Genomic DNA, 19,431 nt, shown 5'->3' on the forward strand with positions numbered 1-19,431 from the left:
ACACTGGTCCGTTAGCACCTCACAGGCAGGGCGAGACGGCTCAAGGCCCTCCCATTCCTCATCTGCGCTCCCCGGTGCCTTTCACTGCATGAGGGCAAAGCTGCATTGCAGGCACTTAGGACGCCTGGAGCGATGCGTTTTTCACCAACAGGCTCTGTGCTCAGGGCTGAGCGCCTTGGCCCACGAAACCACGCAACACCAGGGTAAGTGGAGTCCGGCTTTATTCCCGTTGTTCAGGTAGGCGAATGGAGAGCAGGGCCTGTGCTCCTGACTTCTACTTCTACCCAGCTCTATCTCCTTGAAAAAACCAACCAACCAACCAAAAAAAAAAAAAAAACATAAGTACGGAATATTTGTAACCCAGGAAGCTACAAAGAAAGGCTTAAGGGCCGAGACCTCAAACGTGTTCCTCTCGGTGGGTTCCATCCTGACTGTAAGTTCCTGCCTCAGACTCCTGAGTAGCTGGGTACTACCCGCCACCAAACTCGGCTAATTTTTGTATTTTTAGTACAGACAGGGTTTCACCATCTTGGCCAGGATGGTCTTGAACTGCTGACCTCGTGATCCACCCGCCTCTCCTCCCAAAGTGCTGGGATTCCAGGCGTGAGCCACGATGCCCGACCTCCACTGACATTTCGTATGAATGCTGCCAGCTCCTGGGACGCCGTCTCCTTCCCAAGCCTGGGTTAACTCTGGGCTAGAACACTGAACAAAGTCACAGGAGGGTCCCTTGGAACAAACGGCGTTCGTTCATGAATGAAGACTAGCTAATCACCGAGGCTGTGATCACCGAGGCTTCATTCATGAAAAGCTGTGCTGCTCCCTTTTCCTTTCTTTGTTCTCGGTGAGAAACGTCTGGCGTGGGGTCAGCCCCTCCATCTGCCAGTTCTCCGTCAGCTACTCCATCCAGCTGAGGTAATGAGCACCTCTGGCAATTCTGACTCAAACACGACACCAAGCTGTGTTCCTTCCAACCATTCCCGAGTCGGAGCATGAGGCCTGGGAATGCGCAGAATTACCCGTGAAACCTCCAGGAAGAGGTAGGGGCACGATGCCGGCACCTGTCAGTTGCACCAGCCTCGCTGGGCCTGGCAGGTTTTGGTTTCCCCCCAGTAGATCCATGCCCAAAGCCATCTCTACCCTCCGAGGTCCTGAGGGACGAAGGCACAGCAGAACCACGGCTCCATCACACCCACCCACAGAGTGAGACGGCAGGTGGAGTCACCCACACCTCAGACTCTTCACTCCTCACTTCCTCTCTACCTACTTAGCATAGAGATAAAGGCGACTACGCCGACACCTCTCTGTGATGCACGGCTGGCATTTAGTGAGCATTTCCCAAGTGCCAAGCGTGGTGCCAAGGGCCTATAGCACTCGGGTGCATTCAGCTGGAAGAAGCAGACCACCCAGAACCCAACTGCTTTGAATAATAAAACCATTTTTTTTTTTTGAGACGGAGTCTCACTCTGTCACCTGGGCTGGAGTGCAGTGGTACGATCTCGGCTCACTGAAACCTCCACCTCGCGGGTTCAAGCGATTCTCCTGCTTCAGTCTCCCGAGTAGCTGGGACTACAGGTGCCTGCCACCACGCCTGGCTAATTTTTTGTATTTTTAGTAGAGATGGGGTTTCACCATGTTAGCCAGGCTGGTCTCGAACTCCTGACCTCATGATTCACCTGCCTCGTCCTCCCAAAGTGCTGGGATTACAGGTGTGAGCCACCGTGCCCAGTCAATAAAGGCTTTTAAGATCATCTTTCTCGGCTACGCACAGGAGCTCATGCCTGTAATCACAGCACTTTGGGAGGCAGAGGCCAGGAGGTGTAGGTTGCAGTGAGCCAAGATTGTGCCACTCTACTGCAGCCTAGGAGACAGAGTGAGACCCTGTATCAAAAAAAAAAAAAGAGAGATAATCTCTCAGAACAAGAAGTCTGGAAGTCAGTAATCTTGGGCTATTCTGCAGCTCAGCAATGCCCCCATCCTCCTGCTCGGCCATCCTCATTGTGAGGGTTTTACATCCTCAAGCTGGAGGCCTCATGGGCACAAAACAGCTGCTGCAATTCCAGCATCATAAGCTCATCACAGGCAGGAAGTAGGGAAAGCAAAGGCTTCTTCCTCTGCATTTTATTCAGGAAGCCCATCAGACTTCCTCTTATAACTCATTGGCCAGAGATGGGTCATGTGACCGCCCTTAGCCACCAGGGAAACTGGGAAAGCCAGTATCCAGCAAAGAGTAGGGCATCGCTGTCAATGGCTTAGCCCACTCATGATTCATGCACCAGACCTGGCACTTTTGCTACCTGGCGCAAACTCAGGCTTCCATTAGCAAAAGGGCTGTCATCTCTGTTGGGTAGCCAACTACCGCTGCCATGCATCTTCTCAAATTCACAAAGCCCACTGAGGTGGGGCCTATTCTTCTTTCCATTTTACAGATGATGAAACTGAGACTCACAGATATTTCGTAACTTGCCCAAGATCACACAGCTCGTAACTGGCAAGGATCTCATCCTAGATCTGTCCCCATAGAGAGTGCTCTTAGCTACCACATATGCCTACATACCTGCTGCTTATATACCACCCCAGACTGTGAACCTCTTGAGGGAAGAGAGGTTTTTCCCTCTCTTCATTTTCATCATCATCTTCATCTTTGCACTTCAGCAGTGCCTTGCAATGGACAGAAGCCCTGCTGAATTGATTCAAACACATAACCATTTGGTTCTGATGCTTGCTGCTTTGTAATATGCTTTAAAACCAAGAGTTTAAACTTGCCAACACTGCCTTTAAAAATACGCCTCTTTTCTTTTGTATTGTTTTCCACTTACCCATGCTGGGTTCCTGAAGTCCTGGGCATAATTCCAATGTAAATATCACCAATGATGGAAATTTGGGGAAGCAGAGGAGGGTGAAAGACCAGTTGAGGCCCTGGAGAGTGTCAGTTCCTCATTAACAGTGGAGCCATGGAAAATTCTTTGTTCCCGCCTGTTGGCTTCTTGCCTCCAGGATCTGGGTGGGTATTGCCTTTGGCTAGCTTCCTGCTCAGGTCACAGACAGTCTGATCAGAGCGGGAGTGTCCTGGGGAACAGAGGCCCGAACCAGGCTGGGTCCCTGGAAGTGGATGCAAGAAAAAGGTGGGCACTGTGAGAATCAGCAGCCCAGTGGGCCCATGCCGGCCACTCTATGTCCACTGTCTTTTTTTTTTTTAATTGGAGATGGAGTCTTGCTCTGTCACCCAGGCTGGAGTGCAGTGGCATGATCTCATCTTACTGCAACCTCCGACTCCCAGGTTCAAGCGATTCTCCTGCCTCAGCCTCCTGAGTAGCTGGGATTACAGATGCCCACCACCATGGCTGGCTAATATTTGTTATATTTTTAGTAGAGACGAGGTTTCACCATGTTGGCCAGGCTAGTCTCCAACTCCTGACCTCAGGTGATCTGCCTGCCTCAGCCTCCCAAAGTGCTGGGATTACAGGTGTGAGCCTACAGTACCTGGCCTCTGTGTCCACTGTCTCAGGTGGCACTCATAATGACCCTGTAGGACTGGGACCACTGTACTTCCCATTTTACCATGAGAAAACTGAGGTTCAGAGAGGTGGAGCCACTCCTCTAAGGTCACACAGTAGAGCTAAGACTGAAGCCAACTGACTTCTCAGATGGAGTCCTTAACCTAGTCAAGGGTGACTGGCAGGTACCTTGGGGACCTTTGAGAGGGTACTGAGGGCATGTTGGGGGCCAAAGAGGTTCTGGGCCCATTCTCAGGGCTGTCTAACTCAGTGCTTAGGAGCCAGGGCTTCGAGTCAGAACTTGCACTGCCTGGGGACCAGGGACAAAAAGTTCAGGACTCTTTCTGTCCAGCACAAAGGTTACGAGCCTGGGCTCTGGGGCCACATGACCTGTAGGAAATCTCTGCTCTCCCACGTATTGGTCACGTGGCCCTCGTTTCATTGGGTGTGACAGCACCTCTCTAAGGCTGCTTCTGAGGATGAAGCAATACACTTATCCCCAGCCTCCAGCAGCCAGGATGCAGTTCGTGTGAACCATGGTTACTTAACACCCTCACAGCGGAGAGCAAGGGCCAAGGGCAGACCCCCTCCTGATCCCATCCTTCCCTCTGCCCCCGCAGCTGCCTTTGGAAGTGCTGCTTTTGGGGTGGGCTGACCCAGGAGGGCCTGGGCTGATTTGGGTATGCAAATGAGGGGTGTGAGTCCAGGGAATTAAAGACACGTGTATGCCAACTTGCAAATTGGAACATTTTCCTGGAGTCTGGTTGTTGGAAGCCAGGGGACGCGGCCTAACAGAAGCTCCCTCCCACCCAGCGTCCCCGCTGTGTGCAGACAGCGGCTTGAGGCCCAGCCACTCTCAGCACCCAACAGCCACTCTGGGAACAATCACACTCACTTGCCCTGCAGATCCCCTGGGTCCACCGGGCCTGGGCTGGGTGTGCCGTCAGTCATGGCTTCAGGCAGGCAGCGTAGAGAGATAGAGGGCGTGCCAAGGTCACCTCCAGGGCCAGCTATGGATCCGAGAGCCCCGCCTGTGCATCTGCCACAGAGGTTGGCTGCAGCCCAGGCATCAGGTGGCTTGGACACAGTGCCCGGCCCTGCCACGCTGGGGACCTGGGTGCCGCTGCCAACTTCCCCCACCCCTCTGGGCTCCCGGGCCCCACCTGGGGACCTGGAAAGAACCCAGAGCACTTCAGCCTGACCTGGAAGACACCGGGCCTCGGCTCTGGGCCACAGTGGCAGGATATCCCCAGGGAGCTGGGCTGGCTGCCCACGCAGGGAACACCAGGGCGGAGACCTGGCGCTGCCAAACGAGAAGACCCAGAAGGGCATCGAGGAGGAAAAGTTGGGACAGCTGAGCCCAGGGGTCAAAGACAGTCCAGGGTTGTTATGGAAACCGGGACTATAGGCAGTGGGGGCAGGGAACACTGCCTGCAGAGGCTGAGAGCCAAGGCCAGGGCCCTGGACTCCTGCCGCTTCATCCTCGTGGCCAGGGACCCTGCGACCTCCAGACGGTGACCCACACCCACCTTACAGCAACCCTGTGTTCAGGGGGAAAGGGATGTTCCCAGACTCCCACAGCCAGGGTGGTCCCCGGGAGAACCCGGCCCAGCTTGAGGACTTGCCCAGCCACCCTCACCCAGCCCCAGGCCTGGGAGCACCCTCTGTGGTGAACCAGCAGCCCCACCCCACAACCCCTGCACACAGGAGTCAGGCTGGCCCTGCAGGTTCGGGGCCTGACCACTTGCCCTCAGGCACCCCCAAGCCAACAGCCTCTTCCCCATACCAGCAAGTCCTAGATCTCAAAATGCCTTTTCCAGTCGTGCCTTAAGGCTTACGAGCTCCTTGGGGTATAACGATTTACAAGGCAAACAGGGGTGTTGTGTCTTATGCACTAACAACCCACTTCCAACTGAGGCCTGCAGGCAGACTGGTCAGGCGTGGGCTGGGACAACTGGAGCCCTCTCCCTGCCAGCAGAGCCTCTGGCCTCACTGCCAAGGTGCTGGTAGGTGCAGCACAAGACTGGTACTGTGTATTTGTGCCTGACATTGTGGCAGCAAAGAAGGTAGCACAGAGCCGGGGAGAGCCCAACCCACTGTGTGGCATCAGCAAATCCCAGCCCCTCTCTGAGACTTAAACCCCTGTCCGTGTCCGGGCACAGTGGCTCACACCTGTCATCCCAGCACTTTGGGAGCCAAGGCAGGTGGATCACCTGACGTCAAGAGTTCGAGACCAGCCTGGCCAACATGGTGAAACCCCGTCTCTACTAAAAATACAAAAATTGGCTGGGCGTGGTGGCATGCACCTGTAATCCCAGCTACTTGGGAGGCTGAGGCAAGAGAATCGCTTGAACCCAGGAGGCGGAGGCTGCAGTGAGCCGAGATCACGCCACTGCACTCCAGCCTGGAAGACAGAGAGAGAGAGAATGTCTCAAAAAAAAAAAAAAAAAAAAAGAGGCTGGGTGCAGTGGCTCACGCCTGTAATCCCAGCACTTTGGGAGGTCGAGACAGGCAGATCACAAGGTCAGGAGATCGATACCATCTGGCTAACATGGTGAAACCCTGTCTCTACTAAAAATACAAAAAATTAGCTGGGCAAGGTGGCAGGCGCCTGTAGTCCCAGCTACTCGGGAGGCTGAGGCAGGAGAATGGTGTGAACCCAAGAGGTGGAGGTTGCAGTGAGCGGAGATTGCGCCACTGCCCTCCAGCCTGGGCAACAGAGCGAGACTCCATTTCAAAACAAACAAACAAACAAACCAAAAAATTGGCCAGGCATGGTGGTGGGTGCCTGTAATCCCAGCTCTTCGGGAGGTTGAAGCAGGAGAATTGCTTGAACCCAGGGGGCAGAGGTTGCAGTGAGCCGAGGTTGCACCACTGCACTCCAGTCTGGGTGACAGAGCAAAACTCCATCTCAAAACACACACACACACACACACACACACACACAACCCCTGCCCATACAATGGGGTGCTGCCTGATGTATCTCATGGAGAGGACGGCGCACACTTATGGATGTGGGTATGTTCGTCCATTCTTTCCCTTTCTAGTATTTATTTGCACCTCACTTCTTTTTCTTGTCTTATTGCATTGGCTAGAACTGCCTTCATTAAACCAATCAATATCTTTGAGAGTCCAGTAAATGCCAGACTGGGTGCCAGGAACTGAGATGCAGCAGTGAGTGCCACAGACGCCATGGCTTCTGCCCCAGGACATCCCCAACCTAGACAGCAACATTACAATGACCTTCGTGCACTGGGCTGGACCGTAGAGGCCTCATGATGACTCGAATGCAGCGCCTGTTCCAGACAGACACACAGTGTGGGTGCTGTGGATCAGAATTAGGAGCACACATGCCGCTGGCTGCTCGGGAGGCACAGGCCACTGGCTCCAGAGAGATCCGGGGGGACTTCTTGGAGAAGGCAGCATTGAAGCTTGACTTTGAAGAATGCTGAGGGTTTAGACACATACAGATGAGAAGAACATGTTTCCAGGATGGGTAACAGCAGACGTGGAAAAGGGCTGGGAGCAGTATAGAGCAAAATAGGTCAATGGGAGGAACTCTAAGGTGCTGGGGGTGGATGTGGGAGCAGGGGCGTGAGATGAGCCTGGCAAAATGGCCTTAAGGCCAAGCTGCGGAATTGATCTGAACTAGGGTGACAGAGGGAGTCACTGAAGGCACCTGAGCAGGAGGGTAGCAGCAGGGCTGCCTGGGGAGGACTGGGAGCAGCAGAGGGAGAAGGCAGGCCCCGAAGGAGTAGGCCTACCCTCACAAGGCTCGCCCCCTCTTCCTGAGGCCCAGGAGTGTCTCCGTCTGCCGCTGGGAGGGAGAGGACAGCTTCCTCTCCTCGGTCTGCCTGGGGAGATAACGGGGAGAGGACAGGAAGTTGCCTCAAGGAGCGGAGGAGTGAGCTGCCTGGCCCCGGGTCCCCAGCCCCGCTCTGTGCAGGGTGTTCCTGTAGAGGTGGACACAAGAGGGCAGGAGGTGGGTTCCCTTAGGCCAAAATGCAACGGTGCAGGTGTCCTGGGCTGGCTGGGGGCCCTGTGTGCCTGCTCAATCCTGCTGACCACACATCCCCACTTCCCCAGGCCCCAGAAGGCCAGAGTGTACTCCACTCCCAGAAAGAGGCTCCAGAGTGTTCCCACCCAACTGAGTCATTCCACAAACACCCCCCACACCTCCCGGGAGCAGCGTCGAGTCAGGTGAAGTGGCTGCCAGACAAGGGAGCAGGGCAGACAGTGAACACCCACAGTACTGGGTGCAGCTGCTCGGTGGGTCAAAGGAGGGAGGAGGAGGGAGGAGCCCTATTGGCCTCAGGGATTCGGGGGCTTGCAGGCCTTTAGGATAGGTAGGAATTAGCCAGCTGAGAGATGGAGAGGTGTTACGAGCAGATAGAAGGGCATGGGCAAAGACCCAGAGCTAGAAACTTCCTACTGTGTGCAGGAGCTGGATGTGGCTCAGTGTGGCCCCTACTCTGTACAGGGTCTGGAAGTGGCTCAGTGTGGTCGCTACTGTGTGCAGGGGCCGGATGTGGCTCAGAGTGGACCCTACTGGGTGCAGGGGCTGGATGTGGCTCAATGTGGATGCCCTACTGGGTGCAGGGGCTGGATGTGGCTCAGTGTGGCCTCCTACTGTGTGCAGGGGCTGGATGTGGCTCAGTGTGGCCCCTACTGTGTGCAGGGGCTGGATGTGGCTCAGTGTGGCCCCTACTGTGTGCAGGGGCTGGATGTGGCTCAGTGTGGCCCCTACTGTGTGCAGGGGCTGGATGTGTCTCAGTGTGGCCCCTACTGTGTGCAGGGGCTGGATGTGTCTCAGTGTGGGTCTCATGGGAGGAAGGAAGTGGTGAGGGTGAAGTCGGGACCTGGTGGGAAAGCCTTGAGGGCTGGACGGTGTCTGTGAGGGCAGAGCTGATGAGGTGGGAGGGTGGGAGTCTCAGGGCTCCTAGGAGGACCCATCGCAGAGCACAGAGAGGCTGGAGGAGCCAGGCAGAAGGTGGCTCCAGGCCAGGGGGGTCTAGGCCCAGGAGGATTGACGGGGTGCATCAGAGACTCACACAGGGCTCCCGAAGCCCCAAAGGCGACAACGAAATAACTTGGGGTAGGGGCAAGATAATAGGGGGCTGTCACCCACCCTGAACAGCTGGGAGCCAAGGTCCTCCCCTGCCCCTCCCCTGAGGGAAGGCTGTCAAATAGGGAGCGGGGTGGGGGTGTAAAACTGCAGACCCGATGCTCAGATGACATCAGATAAGACGAACGAACGGGTGACTTGCTGCTCAGCAGCAGGTCTTTAGAACACCGGGCACACCTGCTCACCAGGCTCAGGTGACCCTGAAGAAGAGCAAGGTGAGGTTCCCAAGCCTGCAAGCCTGTTTGCATTTTGACTCAAACCAATTTACAAACCAAAGTGGGGCAGCAGCAGGGCCACCCCGCCACTGTTTTCTGTTCTCTCTGGGGAAAGATGCTGCCCCCGCCACTTCCCCTGTCACCACTGACGTGACGGACAGGGGGCTCAGGCCCAGAGGCAGGCAGGCACCTCTAAGACCTCACGGCCAAGTCGACCTTGCAGAGTCTGTTCCCTCAGCCTGGAACACTCTTCCCTCCCCTGTGCCTTCAGATTTCAGAAGTATCCCTTCTTCCAAAAGCCTCCCGATCTCCCTGACTGGGAGACATTCACCCTCCACCGCCTGTCATGTTCTCAAGGTGCCTCTGACCACGCTGTGATCTGTTGCTGTGTGTGGTTATCTGGGATGAATGGCTTGCTGCTTTCTCAGGTGTTGGCACAGGGAGAACAAGGACCATCTCTTCAGGGTCTGGTGTCGTGCCTGGGGCATGCTGGGTCCTTCAAAATTTTATTTATTTATTTATTTATTTATTTAGAGATGGGGTCTTGCTCTGTCACCCAGGGTGGAGTGCAGTGGCATGATCATGGTTCACAGCTTGACCTCCTGGGCTCAAGCAGTCCTCCCACCTCAGCCTCCTGAGTAGCTGGGACCACAGGCTACCATACCCGGCTAATTTTTTAAACTTTTTTGTAGAGATGGGGGTCTCCTATGTTGCCCAGGGTGGTCTCAAACTCCTGGCCTCAAGTGATCTTCCCACCTTGGCCTCCCAAAGTGCTGGGATTACAGGTGCAGGCCACCATACCCAACCGATAATTTTTTTTTTTTTTTTGAGATGGACTTTTGCTCTTGTCACCCAGGCTAGAGTGTGATCTTGGCTCACTGAAACCTCCTCCTCCCAGGTTCCAGCGATTCTCCTGCCTCAGCCTCCAAAGTAGCTGGGATTACAGGCGCCCGCCACCATGCCCGACTAATTTTTGTATTTTTAGTAGAGACGGGGTTTCGTCATGTTGGCCAGGCTGGTCTTGATACCCTGACCTCAGGTGATCTGCTCACCTCGGCCTCCCAAAGTGCTGAGATTACAGGTGTGAGCCACTGTTCCCAACTAAGAAATATTTTTGAATGAATTAAGCTAGGATAACCAGGGGGCAGAGCCCAGGCCTCCTGCCGCTCCCCCCTCCCCCCGAGCCCTCCCAAACTCCAGCCCAGAACTTACCTCCTGAACAGTGGCTCAAACTCCTACTTCACTTTTCTGGAGCCAAGACTCTTCCTCAGGGCAGGGTTAGAACCCCCTGAGGCCAGACTGCCCTAAGGTCAGTCCCTGGCTTTTGAGGAGACTGTCCTGGTCCTAGCCCAGCAGAGGACCCAGGAGCCAAAGGACCCAGAGGACTCAGACTCCTTTGTGTGTCCGGGAAAGCCATCGACACACAAAGAGCAGCACATGCCTGGGCCGGGGGTTCCAGCTGAAGCTCTCTCCCTCAGCCTCCCTGGCTGAGTCTACTCGAGTCCTTTCCTTTCCCTGGGCCTCAGTTTCCCCTTGTGTACAATGAGGAGGTAGGCCTTCATCTCTGGGGGACTCCTCAGGGGTCTCATTCAGAGTCAATCAAGCATGCAGGGAAGACAGTGAATACACAGGTTTGGAGTAGGCAATGAAATGAGTTTCCAGATTTTAGGGAGAGGAGCCAGAAGAGCAATCTAGGCCAGAGGAACTGCATGAACCAAGGGGTGACACTAGGATGTACAAGGCCAGTGAATCTGGAAGAGACAGGTTTGCCTTGGCTAGGGGCCCATGGCTAAAGGGATTTGATTGCTGTGTTGAAGAGTCTGGACTTGATCCTGTCAGTACTAGGGAGCCAAGGAAGGTTCTTGAGGAGAGGAATGAAGTAATGAAAGCACCATCTCCGTGAAGCCATCTTGCTATACCAGAAGTAAGTCTGGAGACAGGAAGGCCAGGAAGTGGGCTGTTGGAAAGGTATAGCTTGAGAGAGAAGATGGGCCTGAGTTCGAGCAGTGACAGGCAGAAGCAAGGGGATGGAGCATGTAGGACATCCTCTGTCCAGTGAAAGCTGCACTGACCTTGTGTTTTGGGACAGATCCAACAGGCAGGCTAGGGATTGCTTAGGAGCCTGTGCTTTGGAGTCAGATCAGGTTTTAATGCCAGCTGAACGCCGCTGGGCAAGTGCCCTAGGCTCTCTGAGCCTCTCAGGCTCTTATCTGTAAAATGGAAAGAGGACTGGCTAGGGAATTTGTGGAGCCCAGTGCAAAACGAAAATGAGGACCCTTAGTTGAAAAAATAGAGGGGCCAGGTGCAGTGACTCATGTCTGTAATCCCAGCACTTTGAAAGCTTGAGGTGGGAGGATCCTGGGAGCCCAGGAGTTTGAGACCAGCCTGGGCAACAAAGTAAGACCCTGCCACTACAAAAAAGTTTAAAAAATAACTGGCCAGGCATGGTGGTGTGCACCTACAGGCCCAGCTACTATGGAGGCTGAAGCGAGAGGATGGCTTGAGCCCAGCAGTTCAAAGCTGCAGTGAACCACGATCACACCACTGCATTCCTGCTGGGCAACACAGTGAGACCCCATCTCAAAAGAATTTTTAAAATAAAATTAAATTAAAAACAGGGGAAAAAGTCTCATTAAAGGCACTAAAATATAAAGCTTTTCCTTTCTTGTGCAGTCTCTCTCAACTTGTCATGGTGCTTTTGAAAAAGCTACAATTTAATTTTCTTTTTTCCTTTTCTTTTCTTTCTTTTTTTTTGAGACAGAGTCTGGCTCTGTCGCCCAGGCTGGAGTGCAGTGGCGCGATCTCGGCTCACTGCAAGCTCCACCTTCCGGGTTTACACCATTCTCCTGCCTCAGCCTCCCAAGTAGCTGGCACTACAGGCGCCCGCCACCTCGCCTGGCTAGGTTTTGTATTTTTTAGTAGAGACGGGGTTTCACCGTGTTAGCCAGGATGGTCTCCTTCTCCTGGCCTCGTGATCCGCCTGTGTCGGCCTCCCAAAGTGCTGGCATTACAGGCTTGAGCTACTGCGCCTGCCCTTTTTTTTTTTTTTTTTTTTGAGACAGTCTCACTTCGTTGCCAGGCTGCAGTGCAGTGGCATGATCTTGGCTCATTGCAACCTCTGCCTCGCGGGTTCAAGCAATTCTTCTGCCTCAGCCTCCTGAGTAGCTGGGACTACAGGCGCCCACCACCACGCCTGGCTAATTTTTTATCTTTTTGGTACAGATGGGGTTTCACCACATTGGCCAGGCTGGTCTTGAACTCCTGACTTGAGGTGATCCACTCACCTCGGCCTCCCAAAGTTCTGGGATTACAGGCAAGAGCCCCAGCACCCAGCCTACAAATTAATTTTCTAAGAAAAGGAGAATTAAACATTTTAATTATTTGCATGAAATTTTATCATTTACTTTGTGCAATGCCAGTTTTAAATGCACAACGAAGAGCATTTAACTCATATGTGTAATCACTAAAATTACCACGTCTTAGTGTGTAGCTGGTACATGCGCATACATTTTGTTCCGACCAGAACAGGAAAATGCTGTACAACACGAACTCAGCTGTTTCCATTTCACTCGTCAATGTGAATACACTCTACCAACCCTCTGCCTTTGCTTTACTGATGAGTAAAGAAGGGCTGGAAAGAAAAGGAACTATAGGCTGCCTTATCTTTTCCTTTCCTTCTGTGTCATCATGTTGAATGCTAGTGATTGTTGAACACAAGGAAGTAATGTGAGTAAGAAATGATATGATAGGGACCCCTGACCTTTCGTGTTTCTCAGAACACTATTGTCTTCTTTCTGCATGAGGCAAATTCAGGTTCAAATGGAAAGCAGGCTTCTGTCAGCTCGCTTCAGCTCCCCACTTACTCAGTTGCAGACAAAACACATTCACCCTAGACTTGATTCGAGTCCACTCAACTCCCAGCCATCATGAGTCCACCAGAATTCCGTGCCCACGGAGCACAGTGAACACTTTATGGGAAAGAGATGGCGTAATAAACGGGTCTCCTTGGCTCACAGCATGCTCCATTTCCCCATCGGGCTTCACTTAGAAAGCACAAGTTCAAAGAGAAAATTACCATATTAAGAATTTCAAAGGGCCAGGCATGGTAGCTCATGCCTGTAATCCCAACACTTTGGGAGGCTGAGGCGGGCAGATGTCCTGAGGTCGGGAGTTCGAGACCAGCCTGACCAACATGGAAAAACCTCGTCTCTACTAAAAATACAAAAATTAGCCGGGCATGGTGGTGGGCACCTGTAATCCTAGCTACTCGGGAGGCTGAGGGAGGAGAATCACTTGAACCCAGGAGGCAGAGCTTGCAGTGAGCCGAGATCACGCCACTGCACTCCAGCCTATGCAACAGAGCGAGACTCCATCTCAAAAATCAAACAAACAAAACAGAATGTCAAGATGGCGGTTGCAGAGCATTAGACCAAGTGGGGGGTGGGCATGACGCTGTAATTCCATGGTCCCAGCCACTCAGGAGGCAGAGGCAAGAGGAACATTTGAGTCCAGAAGTTGGAATCCAGCCTGGGCAACATAGTGAGACCTCCATCTCTAAAAACAACCACAACAACAAAAATCAAGCAGACGGTCCTTCTGACAACTGCTGACCTGTCCAGGTTGCATGCCCATGAAGCCAGCTCTGAATGGGGATAATAAAATCCTCCTCCAGGGTTACTGTGAGGATTAAATGGGGGTAATTTGTGAAACAAGCTTAGCATACGGTGAATGTTCAAGTCAGTGGCTCTAATCACAGATATTTCCCTACACGGCTTAGAGGCCTCTCCCCTGGGGTGGCCTGAGGGAAATCAGGGTGCTGGGGCATGGCCCTGACTGCCCCACTCCATAGTCCTTTCAGCCATCGCTCTCTCCTTTAATCTCTTCTCCATACCAGCTTCTATGGGGGGACTTTTCTAACAGGCCAACCTGGTCCCATCTCTCCATTTCTTAAAAAGCTTTCAGTACAAAACCCGGGACATAACATAGACAGTTGAGGTTCTCAGTGCCCTAGCCCTGTCTCTCTAATCTACCCTCCGGGTCCTTGCACTCTTGCTCCTTACGATCCAGCCACACGAAGGGATCAAGTCACTATCCCTGACATAGTGGGTTGAAGGCTGAGATTTCTCACCTTCAACTCAGGCTGGTTTTTTCTGCCTACAACACCCTCTTCTCCATGTGTCTAAATATTTCCAGAAAAGCTGGGCGTGATGGCTTACACCTGTAATCCCAGCACTTTGAGAGGCCGAGGCAGGTGGATGAATAAAGAAGGACTGCAAATAAAAGGAACAGTGGGTTGCCTTATCTTCACCATGCCTGGCCAACACAGTGAAACCCCATCTGTACTAAAAATACAAAAATTAGCGAGACCAGACTGGCCAACACGGTGAAACCCCATCTATACTAAAAATACAAAAATTAGCTGGGCATAGTGGCGGGTGCCTGTAATCCCAACTACTTAGGAGGCTGAGGCAGGAGAATATCTTTAACCCAGGAGGCGGAGGTTGCAGTGAACCAAGATCATGCCACTGCACTCCAACCTGGGCAACAGAGCGAGACTCAGTCTCAAAATAAATAAATAAATAAAAATAATAAATAAATAAATCATTCCAGGGAAGACCTCTCTTTCCTCATGCCCACCCGGGCCCCCTCAGGTGAGGTGAGTAGATACACCTCTGCTAGATAGCTGGTATGTTCTGCCACCCCCTGTCCAGTGGAGGTGGCAAAAGCTATGTCTAGGTGCCAAACCATGGAGTTCTTGGTTCCTGGCAGCTGGGAGGTGGGGAATGTAGACCTGCCCTTTGGATAGCCTGCCTGTGACCATGTCACCCTGGCCACCAGCTGTCCAGGCACAAAAAGAGAGCATAGCGGGGAAGGACGCAAGCCCCGGGGCAGGCAGCTGGAGTGTGAAATGACTGCATGTGATTCTGTGGGAGCCGGGAGGGGCACCAGAAGTTGCGACGGGGGCAGCCGAGCAGCTGGGCGTGCTGACAGGTGTGTGAACCTGCCAGGTGAGGGCCCCAGTTGCTGGCAACGGTTCGTCCTGTCATGGTGGTTTGCAGGTAGGGTGGGGTGGGCTGGAGAAAGGGAACACAGGCCTGATGCCAGAGCAAACAGTCAGGCCTTCTGGCCCTACCTTCTAGCAAATACCAGCTCACAGCTGAGGGTGCGGTGGAGTGGGAGAGGCTGGAGTTACGGTCCCTAGGGCCGGCACAGGAGGAGTCAGACCCCAAGATGTGTGCATAGGGTGGAGCAAGGGTTTCCCAGCGGCTTGAGCGCCTAGGGCTCCATATCTCTGGGAAATAGGGCTCTAGTGCGGAGCCGTGAGGCTCTCTCCCCAGTCATGGCCTGGCTAACATTTTTCCTGGCAACGTAGGGATACAGTTGGGATTTTGTGGACTATAGCAGTGGGGAAGAAAGGCATAGGGTGGAAATATCTGGGGATATCAGGCTTGAGTTCTAAAATGAGTGGGATGCAGTGGCTTATACCTGTAATCCCAACACTTTGGGAGGCCGAAGTGGGTTGATTGCTTGAGTCCAGGAGTTTCAGACCAGCCTGGCCAATGCTGGGAAACTCTGTCTCTACAAAAAAAAAAAAAAAAAAAAAAATATATATATATATATACACACACACACACACACACACACACACACATATACACACATATATATACACACATACACATATATACATGTATACACACATATATATACACACATATACATAAGCTGGGTGTGGTGGCTCGTGCCTATAACCCCAGCTACTCGGGAGGCTGAGGTGGGAGGATCGCCTGAGCCGGGGAAGCAGAGGTTGCAGTGAGCCGTGATCATGCCACTGCACTCCAGCCTAGGCGACAGAGCCAGATCCTGTCCTAAAAAAATAATAATGGGGCTGGGCGCTGTGGCTCATGTCTGTAATCCCAGCACTTTGGGAGGCTGAGGCAGGTGGATCACCTGAGGTCAGGAATTCGAGACTAGCCTGGCCAACATGGCAAAACCCTGTCTCTACAAAAAAAAAAAAAAAAAAAAATAGCCGGGCGTGGTGGCAGGCACCTGTAATCCCAGCTACTCAGGACGCTGAGGCAGGAGAATCGCTTGGACCCGGGAGGTGGAGGTTGCAGTGAGCTGAGATGTCGCCACTGCACTCTGCCTTGGTGACAGAGCGAGACTCCGTCTCAAAGAAATTTTTTTTTTTTTTTTTTGAGACGGAGTCTCGCTCTCCCGGGCTGGAGTGCAGTGGCCGGATCTCAGCTCACTGCAAGCTGCGCCTCCCGGGTTTACGCCATTCTCCTGCCTCAGCCTCCTGAGTAGCTGGGACTACAGGCGCCCGCCACCTCGCCCGGCTAGATTTTTGTATTTTTTTTTTAGTAGAGACGGGGTTTCACCGTGTTAGCCAGGATGGTCTCGATCTCCTGACCTCGTGATCCGCCCGTCTCGGCCTCCCAAAGTGCTGGGATTACAGGCTTGAGCCACCGCGCCCGGCCTCAAAGAAATTTAAAAAAAAGAAAAGAAAATAATAATAATAATAATGAAATCAATAAATAAAATACCAGGCTGGGAGGAGCCACAACCAGAAAACCAGCATTCCTCTAGCTCCACAGCACCAGGCTGAGACGCAGCTGATATCCGGGGAATCCATCTGGATCACCACACAGAAGCTGGGGTGTGCATGATCTGGAGAGGGGTCAGCAGCTCCAGGCAAGGCTGGAAGTTGAGGCTCTCAGGAGTGGGGGGGCACTGTGTCCTTGGGGCAGGGCGCAGCTACAGCTATCTGGGAAAGCTCCTGGCTGCGGGGGCACAGAAGGGGTTTGGGGTTTGAACAGCCAGCTGTGCGGGCTCAATCCTGGCATCTCTTGACCCTGTGCAGCCTTGGTGGATGGCAGAGGCTGAGGCTCTAGACAGCAGAGCCTAGCTCGTGGGGTAGGCAGATGGGGGCAGGGGTGAGGCTGTCTGGGTCTGTTCAGCTGGAGGGAGCGGCAATCAGGTTGTTCTCTTAGCTCCTCCTTTTGGCCGGGCGAGTGGTTTCTGCCTTCCTGCGACTTCCTCTTTTGACCCGCTGCGGCTTCTCCTGGCCCTCCCGGGGCGGGTGGAGCCCGGGCGCTCTGGGGCTGGGTCTCATCCATCTCTCCTCCTCCCTGAGCCAGGGTCAGTCCCCTGGGAGCCCTGGGCAGAGACCCCCACCCCACCCTCTCGGGCTGCTCTGGGGAGCCCCACCCTTGCTCCCTGGTTACATTTCCTGCTGGGGTGACGGTGTGAGTCTAGGGTAAGGAGCCTGGTTTTCTGAACTTTATTTTATTTTATTTTATTATTATACTTTAAGTTCTAGGGTACATGTGCACAACGTGCAGGTTTGTTGCATATGTATACATGTGCCATGTTGGTGTGCTGCACCCATCAACTCTTCAGCACCCATCAACTCGTCGTTTACATCAGGTATAATAAAGAAAGCAGAAACACCAAATAAGGAGAACACCCAGCGCTTTCCTCTAGGGGAAACCCGCTTATTCAGAGGCTTTCAGGTTCCCTCTGAAGCCACTTTGCAGAATTCGAGCTGGGAAGCCGGACGCCCCGGGCCCAGGAGAACTCAGAGGAGGCGACGCGCAGCCCAGAGCCGGGTGCTCCGCAGCCCGCCCCGGCTCTCGGCCAGATCCCAACCCCAGCAGCTCCGCGGACCGAGATCCAGGACCTCCGGGCCAAGCGCCCCCGGCTCCCAACAGGGGCCGAGCGCGCACCCCGCCGGCGGCCTCAGTTTCCCCTCTGCAGAACAGGCGGGGGGCCCAGGCGGTGCGCCCCGGGTCGCGGCGGGCGCGCAGGGCGGCCGGAAGGGGCGTGATGGGGGGGCGGGCCCCGCGCCGCCCCGCCCCGGGGAGGGAGTCCCGGGCGCCGCATCCTGGCGCGGTCCGGGGCCGCCGCCGCCACTGCCGTCGGGGAAGGTCCCAGAGCGGACATGGCCTCGCGCGGCGCCAGCCCGGGCCGGAGCCCCCCGAGCCCCGCTTTGTAGCCCCCCACGGAGAGGCGGCCTCGACGGTGCCGACGGCGCAGACGGCCGGGCGGAGGCATGGAGGCGGCGCACCTGCTCCCGGCCGCCGACGTGCTGCGCCACTTCTCGGTGACAGCCGAGGGCGGCCTGAGCCCGGCGCAGGTGACCGGCGCGCGGGAGCGCTACGGCCCCAACGGTGAGCGCGCGGGCCGGGCCGGGGAGCGGGGGCCGCGCGCGCCGCAGTCTCAGTTTCCCCTCCTGCCTCCCCACCCGGCTCTGGGCGGGCAGGAAGCGAGGGCTCCGGAAACCTCTTCGGATGCTCCTGGGGCACCCGGCGGGGCTGCGCGGCCACCTTCGCGGGCGCGGGGACTGGGGACTGGGGGCTGAGGTCGGGTTCCAGCTGGGGAGACCGGACGCCTGGCACCCTCTGCGCGGTCCTTCCGGACTTCCCACCTCCACCCCAGCCCCGTCCACCCTGGAAGCGTTATTCCACCCCATCCTGGACCGTGTTCCACCCCCACGCCGCGCCGCTCCCGCCGGTATCGTGCAGGTGCAGCGCTGACATCGGCGGGCGAGGGACGGCCGGAGACTCAGGCTAGCCCTCCCAGCTGGCCCCAGGGTCTCCCCTGAGGGCTCCAGAAAACGCCCAAGAAGGTGCCGCTTATCAGCTAGCAGCCTTGGGGCCCCCACCCCCACCCCAGGTCTTCCTCTTTCTGCAACCCGAAGCGGATGTGGCTGGCGGAGTCGGTGGGGGCTTTGAACTGCTGAGGCGGGAGACCCACCTTCCTGGGGTGGCGGAGTCAAGGCCTCAGGGAGCTGCCAGGGAGGCCTTTCCCATCTCTGGGGAGGGAGGGAGGCTTCACGCCCTTGCTGTTCGGGTGGAGGGGTATCATTTCGTCCTCACCTCCGTCAAAGGAGTGTGGGATTCTCCTTTCTGCTAGAAGGCACATTGAGTGCCACCGGGTACTCTCCAGATGTGGCCTGGCACCTTGGAGGTCCCATGAGGGTGGAAGATACACACGTGCCCTCCCCACATCCCTTCCAGGCAGGACCTGCCACCCCCTTGCTCATGCCCTCGGCGAGGGGCAGAGTGTGAGGAATGCCAGGAGAAATGCCCTCACCATCTTCAGAGGGCAGCCTAGGTCTGCATCCTTTGGGGACTTGCAGCCTTGCCCTTTTGGGGTTCCCAGCCAGCCAGAGGGGAAGGTATTCTAGCCCTGGGCTCCTACTACTCAGGGCCAGCTTGAAAATTAGGAAGAGGTGTCAGAAAAGGACTTTTGGGTTTTGTATTGGTTTATGAAAACCACCTCTTATATAAATATTATCTTTCTGGAGCAGAAATCCTTTTTCAAAAAAATTAGTTGCTATATTTAGTTGAGCTGTGGGAGGAACTGGGGAGATAAATATTATTTAATATCCCCCATTAGTGACTTGGCAGGGAGGTTGTGCTTTGCTTCAGGAGAGCTGGGCAGCATGGCCTGCCTCTGACCCTGCAGTGGGCTAGGGGCGAGGACCGTGGCAGGCAGGTCTGGGGTCCCACTACCTCTTTTGTGCTACTATAGCCTCCAGCTTGGGAATCCTGATTCCCGAGGGAAACTGGAGACGCAGCCCTTGGCC

At 54.7% G+C, this 19,431-nt stretch overlaps 1 protein-coding gene and 1 long non-coding RNA gene across 8 annotated transcripts in view; one reads left to right on the forward strand and one right to left on the reverse strand.

Annotated features, from left to right (window-relative positions):
• Positions 1-612: 612 nt before the first annotated feature.
• Positions 613-4,830, reverse strand: LOC117066534. The gene is made up of 3 exons (XR_004430383.1): positions 4,393-4,830; positions 2,820-3,102; positions 613-999 (listed from the first exon to the last, which is right to left on the reverse strand). It is a non-coding gene; the product is annotated as an uncharacterized LOC117066534 (long non-coding RNA).
• A 12,864-nt stretch (positions 4,831-17,694) lies between these two features.
• Positions 17,695-19,431, forward strand: part of ATP2A3 (ATPase sarcoplasmic/endoplasmic reticulum Ca2+ transporting 3) — a 38,562-nt gene continuing 36,825 nt past the window's right edge. For 6 of the 7 annotated variants that reach the window (XR_004430890.1, XM_033185057.1, XM_033185055.1 and 3 more), the window contains exon 1: positions 17,695-18,010. Coding sequence is in view for 6 of the 7 variants with exons in the window: in XM_033185057.1 (XP_033040948.1) it covers positions 17,893-18,010 (118 nt within the window). In the remaining variant the exon portion in view is untranslated. The remainder of the gene's footprint in view (positions 18,011-19,431) is intronic. The other variant, XM_033185061.1, reaches the window with a different exon arrangement.

The sequence above is a fragment of the Trachypithecus francoisi genome, unplaced genomic scaffold, assembly GCF_009764315.1.
Source record: "Trachypithecus francoisi isolate TF-2019V2 unplaced genomic scaffold, Tfra_2.0 Lachesis_group20, whole genome shotgun sequence".
NCBI lineage: Eukaryota > Metazoa > Chordata > Mammalia > Primates > Cercopithecidae > Trachypithecus > Trachypithecus francoisi.